Here is a 9,667-nt window from a genome sequence, read left to right as displayed (position 1 = left end):
TCAGCTTTGGGTCAGGAGGTTTGTCATGTACCTGGTGAGCTAATGTGTCCTCCTCCACGCATACACCTGACTTTCAGCTTTGGGTCAGGAGGTTTGTCATGTACCTGGTGAGCTAATGTGCTCTCCTCCACGCATACACCTGACTTTCGGCTTTGGGTCAGGAGGTTTGTCATGTACCTGGTGAGCTAATGTGCTCTCCTCCACGCATACACCTGACTTTTGACTTTGGGTCAGGAGGTCTGCCATGTACCTGGTGATGTAATGTGCTTTCTTCTACCCATACACCTAATTTTGGGCTTTGGGTCAGGAGGTCTGTCATGTACCTAGTGATGTAATGTGCTTTCTTTTACCCATACACCTGACTTTCGGCTTGGGTCAGGAGGTTTGTCATGTACCTGGTGAACGAATGTGCTCTCCTCCACGCATACACCTGACTTTCGGCTTTGGGTCAGGAGGCTTGTCATGTACCTAGTGAGCTAATGTGCTCTCCTCCACGCATACACCTGACTTTTGACTTTGGGTCAGGAGGTTTGTCATGTTCCTGGTGAGGTAATGTGCTCTCCTCCACGTACACACATGACTTTCGGCTTTGGGCCAGGAGGTCTGTCATGTACCTGGTGAGGTAATGTGCTTTCTTCTACCCATACACCTGACTTTCAGCTTTGGGTCAGGAGGTTTGTCATGTACCTGGTGAACTAATGTGCTCTCCTCCACGCATACACCTGACTTTCGGCTTTGGGTCAGGAGGTTTGTCATGTACCTGGTGAGCTAATGTGCTCTCCTCCACGCATACACCTGACTTTTGACTTTGGGTCAGGGGGTGTGTCATGTACCTGGTGAGCTAATGTGCTTTCTTTTACCCATACACCTGACTTTCGCCTTTGGGTCAGGAGGGCTGTCATGTACCTGGTGATGTAATGTGCACTCCTCCACGTACACACCTGACTTTCGGCTTTGGGTAAGGAGGTTGTCATGTGCCTGGTGAGCTAATGTGCTCTCCTCCACGCATACACCTGACTTTCGGCTTTGGGACAGGAGGTTTGTCATGTACCTGGTGAGCTAATGTGCTCTCCTCCACGCATACATCTGACTTTTGGCTTTGGGTCAGGAGGCTTGTCATGTACCTGGTGAGGTAATGTGCTTTCTTCTACCCATACACCTGACTTTCGGCTTTGGGTCAGGAGGTTTGTCATGTACCTAGTGAGCTAATGTGCTCTCCTCCACGCATACACCTGACTTTTGACTTTGGGTCAGGGGGTTTGTCATGTACCTAGTGAGCAAATGTGCTTTCTTTTACCCATACACCTGACTTTCGGCTTGGGTCAGGAGGTTTGTCATGTACCTAGTGAGCTAATGTGTTCTCCTCCACGCATACACCTGACTTTCAGCTTTGGGTCAGGAGGTTTGTCGTGTACCTAGTGAGCTAATGTGTTCTCCTTCACGCATACACCTGTCTTTCAGCTTTGGGTCAGGAGGTCTGTCATGTACCTAGTGAGCTAATGTGCTCTCCTCCACGCATACACCTGACTTTCGGCTTTGGGTCAGGAGGTTTGTCATGTACCTGGTGAGCTAATGTGCTCTCCTCCACGCATACACCTGACTTTTGACTTTGGGTCAGGAGGCTTGTCATGTACCTGGTGAGGTAATGTGCTTTCTTCTACCCATACACCTGACTTTCAGCTTTGGGTCAGGAGGTTTGTCATGTACCTGGTGAGCTAATGTGCTCTCCTCCAAGAACACACCTGACTTCCGGCAGTTTGGAAGCTGCTTATGGGGAGCTGTCCACGGTTCTCTTGTCACAGAAATCAAACCACAAATTATTTAACAAAATCCGATTATGATATCGATGTATAAATGTTTATTTATCAGTCAAAAAAATGACTGACGTAGTAAGTTTATTTTGATAACTCTGATAACCTGTAAGATCAGGAGAGGAATGCTTCATGGGGACGGACTATGATGACATCACTATACATGATACTACACGTACAAAAAAATTAATAAACGTGTGATTTGTGTGGACGGAAAAATAATCAACTTGTAAACTAGATTTAACAAAATACAGATTAATGATCACAGTTCAACTGTTGGCCTGGAAAGCTGTGCTTTCAGATTAAGAAACATTAATTCAATGCCATACTAAGTTCAGTCACAAGAGGTCATTTCACAGCTGGAATCAAACTTGGTCTCTTAAAAGAATCAAAATTCTTATTATTCTTATTCAAAGTTTAACGGTGCACATGAAAATATGAATGTTATGATACTTGTGACATTTAACTATCAATTTTGTATGTGTAATTATGATTCATATAAATATAAGCTTTTTGCAAATGCTTGAGTTGTGTCAGTGACACACAAGATAAATAAATTCATAGTGTATCACAGTTCTACCACTCTGGATTTTCGTGTGATCAGTCAGTCTGCAACATTTCAATCTGATCTCAGTAAATGTGGTCTAATAACAAACTGGAATGTGATGTGTCATTAACAACAATTTATGTGATAACAATCAGTGAAGTAAAGGACAACCGAGGTGAAAGGTGAAGGTGTAGAGGTCACCAACAGGTCAAAATTGTTCTGATGACCTTATCACCTCTCAACCCTGTGGGTCGTATCTGGTCTATTCGTGTCCCTGTAAATCGTCAATTCGAATGTCTTTTAAATGAAGCAAATGCTCTAATCGGCGGATTTTGGGCCTGCAAAATCTGCAAAATGAAGAAATAATAAAACATTATGTTAAAGAATTGCAATCAAAACAAAAAAATTAAAATTTACCTCTTTACATTTGACACTATCTCACAATTTATCATTTTATAATAGGAACATGTATCATGGTTCAGTATATAATGTGGATATACATGTAGCAACTACTGAGCTATCAAGCCAGACGGGAACTGACTTCCAGAGAGAAGGTGTTCATACATATAAGGTGATGTTCTTCATGTAATCTGATATTAGACATTAAAACTACTCCTGTTTTTCAGGTAAATGTATTAACACATACACCATTCTGTGAAGACAATATATTACCTGGATGGTTTCCTCCTTGGCCAAACACTCCTGCTCCTTCTCTTCATAAACGGCCCGCGGGACATAATCTGTCTGGGTAACCACAGCCCCAGCCCCCTTCACTCCTTGACTTGGGCCGGGTCTGTTGAAATACAAAATCATTAAAAAATCATTGTTGACGGTTTAAATTCAACTCTTTCGCAGTGTAATACTGTATTTCCCAATTTCACCTAATTACCTATTAAAATCTTTCTGAAATTCTACAGATATGCATGTTCACACAAACCAGTTCAAACAAGGTACTTTGAAACTCTGAAGACTTTAACAAGAACCTCATAGTGATGTCTCCTGGCATGTTGGCAAACACTGTGTGAGATGGGTTTTTATAACTGTGGCCCTCACAATGTGACAGTACTTCCTACTACAAGTACCCTGGCATTCAGGCTGGTCCAAGTCACCTCAGTGTGGCCACACACATGAGTATTTCACGCAGGTATATGAGTATTTCACACAGGTAGCAAACATTCAGACTGGTCCAGTTTATCTCAATGTGACCACAACTATATGAGTATTTCACACAGGTAGCAAACATTCAGACTGGTCCAGTATATCTCAATGTGACCACAGATATATGAGTATTTCACACAGGTAGCAAAACATTCAGACTGGTCCAGTTTATCTCAATGTGACCACAACTATATGAGTATTTCACACAGGTAGCAAACATTCAGACTGGTCCAGTTTATCTCAATGTGACCACAACTATATGAGTATTTCACACAGGTAGCAAACATTCAGACTGGTCCAGTTTATCTCAATGTGACCACAGATATATGAGTATTTCACACAGGTAGCAAACATTCAGACTGGTCCAGTTTATCTCAATGTGACCACAGATATATGAGTATTTCACACAGGTAGCAAACATTCAGACTGGTCCAGTATATCTCAATGTGACCACAACTATATGAGTATTTCACACAGGTAGCATATATTCCATTATACTAAAGGATGCTGCCATATGCTCAATCACATACATGTAGCTTATTGCCGAAATCTTCTCAGAAAGATACCATCTTCAGGGCATTTTTTTTTTAACAATTAACTCCTTCAAAATAACCTGATATGGTATTAACATATAATAATGTATATTTGTGTATAATGATTTGCTGTAAGACAAATTAATTTGTTTGAGCATGAAAGTGTTGTGTCAAAAGTTCTTACATTATTCAGCAAGCAAAAGATCCCAGAAAGTGTGTAAACAACATGTAGACAGAGGTCTGTTACAGTGTCACAAACACACACATCCAAACACACATGTACATAGCCTGGATTTGTCACACACTGCCCTGAATCAACACATAATATTCTGACTTCAAATATCAATGTAATTAACCCGTCATTTCCACTCAATCTCGACTAGTGTGTATGTAACAAACACTACACCTAACCCACGATATCTGATGCAATTAATACGCAAACAAGCCCAAACTTTCATTATTCATGTGCAAAGCTGTGGTAAACATGTCACTGTTCACCTCACAAGTATCTAACACATTACTGTGTTAAAATACAACACTTCTTGGGTATCACACTTGAAAAGGTCATGTGGGTTTTATTTGGATTTTTGTGTATGGATAAAATTACCTCTGAAATAATGGCCATAACATAGCATAACTTACCACGAAAAAAATAAATGAATATGAATTTTTATATAAAATCGATAACAGTATCTGTGCTTACAATTCTGACATATGCATCTCACATTCTTTGTAGTTCTATTATTCCTAGACTAACAATACTGCACATATCTGCGAACCACATTTATATCTGAAAGTCTCTTCCTTATTCGCTGAATTCACAGACCAGTCATTGAACAAATAGACTAAAGCGGTTTAATTTTCAGTGAACTTATCCCTGTAAAAACTATCAATGTACATCAATTACATCTAACAGGAGTCAGTGTCATATATGCAAACGTTCAAATATTAATGGAAATATGGACCAAGGTACACAAAGGGAGATAATCCAATTCCACTTCATCAGCAGTGTGCCTACACGGAGCACTTCAGTCTGCTGGCGGAATGATTGAAACATGCTTTCATCTTACCAAAACACTTTCATTACACCTTATTCCTGCTGAACTTCAACCCATTTGATCAAGAGAGAAATGGAAAATATACTAAGTGAGTAATGACAACATAAAAGATTATGCAAGCACACACATTCTTGAGACCAAGATGTTGCATATCAATAAAAAGTGGTGAAACATTTAAATGTTTTCTTGTGGGTATGTAGGTATACACAATATATGGTGTCAAAGAACTGCAAAAGACAATTACAGCAACTCACCTTTTTACTGTGAAGTCATTGGGCCCTCTCCTAGGCGAATCTGAAACACAAGACAAAATAATACTTGGAGAAAGAGAAGTCATAAGAAGAACTGTCATACAAACAAGGTCAAATACTTTCATATCATGAAAGAAAATTGAAGACAACAATAACCGATCCGATTTGTATATTTTACAACCTCAAACCTGCAGTGTGTATGGCTGCTTCACCTGTATGTTCATTTTTGAGAGTGTTGCAAGAAAATCGATGGATCAAGCACATCCAATGCCCTACCACCCATTCTTCTGACACCGTTACTTTTCATTTCATTCCTGATGACATCATGACATCACACCATGATTAAACATTTGTAACCAATGCGTGAGACATTCTGTCGACCTACTTGCAACCAAACTGATTATGACTGATCAAATGTATGTTCTTGATTGACACTCTCTGTATGTATGCCATGTAAAAGCAATTCATCTTTCGTGATGCAGTTCCAAACTTGTCACATTGTAACATATGATGCTATACTTGCATGTATTTATGTAATTTATACATGTATAATACTTATAACATGAGATAATGTCTCGGACTAACTTTTTTTTTTGGGGGGGATTTTTTTTAGTGCAAACAGGACTTACTGTATTCTTGATCAACCTCTGGCTTTTCATTTGACAAAGAGTTTCTTCTGCTGCGATTTTTGGACGCTTCCCATAATGCCCTGTCTATTTTGACCCTCAGCATATATAAGACCCTTTCAATAATATTGGGCTCACAGCGACATATACTTCTGATCACATCATCTGTTAGCTCAAAATGCAGTTTGCAGAAGACTTTCCTGTGAAAAAAAACATAATCAAACATAAACTGAAAAATATCAATGTAGTAAATTCACATTTAATTTAATTCTTTATTTGTTTACTGAGGATATCCCACAACCCATGGGTCACTAGGGGGTCTCCTTAAACTTATATACATCATACATTTATATAATCAAAACTTGATAGTGAAGAATAAAATATGTACAATATTTACAATACACATAGGCATCCAATACTGCACACACTCATATACTTCATTAAGTACCGATTATATAACAGATTTAGGAATGGGTTTCAGTCTTAGCACTTTGTACCTTAAAAGGAGCTTGTTTGAACTACGTGGTGAGTACGATGGATAAATCTTCGAGTATCTTGAATGAATTTGTGCACAGAACAGAATATGGTTTTATTGTCTTCAAGAGATAGGTCATTTGATCCAAAAAGTAAAATATTTGAGACATGTTTTGAGCAATGCGGAAGGAAAATAGATAAGTGAGCATTTGGAGAAATCGTTTTAGTAAACCTGTCGAACATGTGCTTCCTTTGAGCGGCATATGCGGGACATTCAATAAGAAAATGATGAGAATTTTCACATTTGTAATTACATTTATGACAAGACTGGTCATCTGAAAGGCCATTGGTAAATCAGAAGACTTTCCTGTGAAAAAAAACATAATCAAACATAAACTGAAAAATATCAATGCAGTAAATTCACATTTACATGCCCTTATTAGAATATATCCCCTTTCAGGAAACACCATGGGGAATCCAACACCAAGTCAAGATGAACTAGAAATTAAAATTTAAACTGCTGACGTGTGTCTCATGTATGAAGTCAACCATGAGGAAACTTTCCCAAGTGGAACGTGCAGATAAGCATGTCATACTGGCGGAAGACAAGCGCTCTTCAATCACCATTAGACCACAAAAATGTCCACATAACCCCTGTAAACAACATAGTCAGCCATGTATCATGAACGGTGCAAGCGAGGGAAGGTATAAATCCCCTGTCCACTGTGATGAACTATTGAACAACAGCAGTTACCTGTTGAGTAAATACCAGTTCTCCATCTTCTGTTTGGAGGCATTGGCAGGGGTATAGTTGTGCAGCTCCACGAGCTTTGGCATGTAATGTCGTATTACCTCTGCTATCAGGACTACAAATAACAAGATGGCAACATTAAACAATCCCAAAATAAAGTTAATTAGGTTTTCCATAAACACGAAATATTTTGAAAACAAATCAGCACAAAATCTGTAAAAATGAAGAAAAATTGAACTAAAATCTCTATGATCAGGAGAACATGAGTACCATACCCAATTTGAAAGCTCTACTCTTAATAGTTTTGAAAAATTACACACAAGACAGGTGCAAATCATAATGGCCCCAATGTATCCCCAAGGGTACAAAAAAAAGTGGAGATCTACAAACACACTATTTAAGTAAGAATAAGAACAAAACCTTTGAAATCATCTTTATTTTGCTGCCTAGTGTCTGTAAAAGGTTCAGAGTTATCTCCCATGTCTGACAAAACGGACATTAAATTTAAACTTGTAAGTTGTGGACAGATAATAATCCTCATTCCATGTAAAAGCTAAGGTTACAACACAACTTCACCACACCACTGCAAAAGACTCTTTGTCTTATCTTTAACAATCATTACCACTATATTATTTCTATATAATTTAGACTTATTTATACTACTATATAATTTAAAGAATCATTGGCTGTATGGCACATGAATTAGCTTTGCAGTCCTCTTTGTATTGCATGCCCAAGTGGGTAGTCTTCCCAAGGCCTTGGTGATGATAAGCACTCAACAGCATTTAGTTGTTCTTACATGATGCTTCTTGGAGATCACTAGCCTTCCAACAATATAGCTCAACCTTTATGACTATTTTCGCTTTTTTATATTTGAACTTGCGCTCATGATGTAAGGATGTCTAGGACCCTAAGGATTGTAAAAGGAGTAACCGGACAGGCCTGGTAGGTTAGTAATGGACTGTTTTCCGAAATTTTACACAGTATTCTTCAGGATAGCTCCTTGAGCGAAGCTTACAGCAGATTTAACAATGTACTGCCATACTGAGCTGATAGGTGAGCTTCACACACTCCCACAATGATCTGAGATGTTCTCGCTGTTCTACCTTAACAACGGCCTGAAATCTTAAGTATTAAACCCTGACCTTGTAGATTTATGCATCGATGAACACATAAAGCATGTCTACATGCAACTGCAGCTTCAGTTTTATGTTACGATTAACAGAACGGTAGAGTATATCCTTGGTGTTTTGATGAAACTTCTTTGCTTTGGTATACTTCCACCATGTTTGGACTAAATTTAATCAATTTAATACCATGTGACATCGTTAAACCCCATGGTTTTATAGCTTGACAGATTATGACGTTTCAAACCAGAATACCTGGTCATGTGATGGTGAGTACAGCAACCAAAAATGACGACCAACCCACTGAAGTGGAGGCAGCTTGTGCGCCAAAATCATTTCATTTTGTCGTACATATTGTAGTAGAGGTCATGCCTGTTTGTTTTGAAACATCCCTTTATGTGTTTTGTCTTCACAGAAAACAGTTTTACGCAGGTTAGGATGAAATAACATCATTAAAAACCTAATATTCTGCTCACAGATCTGTTGGACATCCTGTGTGATTTGAGATATTGTCAGAACGTCTGCTTCATTTTGTAATGTTCAGGTGACCAGCAACCATCTCTAATTAACATGCGTACCAGTACCCGTTCCGCAAAATGAAAATATTTCGCATACCTGTTAGTGTTTGCAGCATACATATAGATCAAAGGACATGTAAGAAAATACATAACATTTAAGCATATCAATCATAATTCATACCAATGACTTTTTATAAACTGAAACAAGTCAAACACACGGTTCAACAAATTTGGACACGTTTGATCCGTGAATGCGTGATTCAGCTCTTCAAAAACAGGTGATCATCACTAATACGACAAGTCGCCAAGTGTATTTATTTCACGAGAATTTTGCAGGAATGGCCTTCTTGCTCTTCTACCGCATGAACCCTCATTACATAACATATTTTGACAATCTGACACGCTCAGTGTCCACTTTACCTCCGTCAGAAAAGTCCCTGGCAATGTTCCTTTTTGGTCGGCTAAGAGGAATCTGATCGATCCATGCGTACAAATCCTCCAACTCGGCGTCATCAAGCTCGTTCATGTTATCCGCGTTTAGGTGCTCCAGTTTGTCTTTTTTCAGAGTAAACACGCTCTTAGAAAGAATGAGGTTGCTTCAACACTTGACTAGAAAAGGCAGTCCACCCTGTCACGTCTTTGCCAACCCGTACACAACTGTCGTTTGTTGTTGTTGTCCTAGAGAATTTTCCCAGGATGCAATTGGAGAAGGACAAACTCCTCACGGCGACAGTGCAGGGTCACGTGCAAAACGTTATTCGCAAGACTGATTTATCAAATGCAAGCTATATCGTTTGTGTAAGCAAGAATCGT

At 39.0% G+C, this 9,667-nt stretch overlaps 1 protein-coding gene across 1 annotated transcript; it reads right to left on the bottom strand.

Moving 5' to 3' along the window:
* Nucleotides 1-2,642: 2,642 nt before the first annotated feature.
* On the bottom strand, nt 2,643-9,518 carry LOC135467400 (sperm flagellar protein 1-like). The gene is made up of 6 exons (XM_064745174.1): nt 9,275-9,518; nt 7,213-7,324; nt 5,988-6,184; nt 5,362-5,401; nt 3,031-3,151; nt 2,643-2,705 (listed from the first exon to the last, which is right to left on the bottom strand). Exons 1-6 carry the CDS (start codon nt 9,378-9,380, stop codon nt 2,643-2,645), a joined length of 639 nt encoding a protein of 212 aa, XP_064601244.1. The 5' UTR covers nt 9,381-9,518.
* Nucleotides 9,519-9,667: the final 149 nt, after the last annotated feature.

The sequence above is a fragment of the Liolophura sinensis genome, chromosome 6, assembly GCF_032854445.1.
Source record: "Liolophura sinensis isolate JHLJ2023 chromosome 6, CUHK_Ljap_v2, whole genome shotgun sequence".
Classification (NCBI taxonomy): Eukaryota; Metazoa; Mollusca; class Polyplacophora; order Chitonida; family Chitonidae; genus Liolophura; species Liolophura sinensis.
The sequence above is the reverse complement of the archived record's forward strand: the minus strand, read 5'-3'. Positions and strand labels throughout refer to the sequence as shown.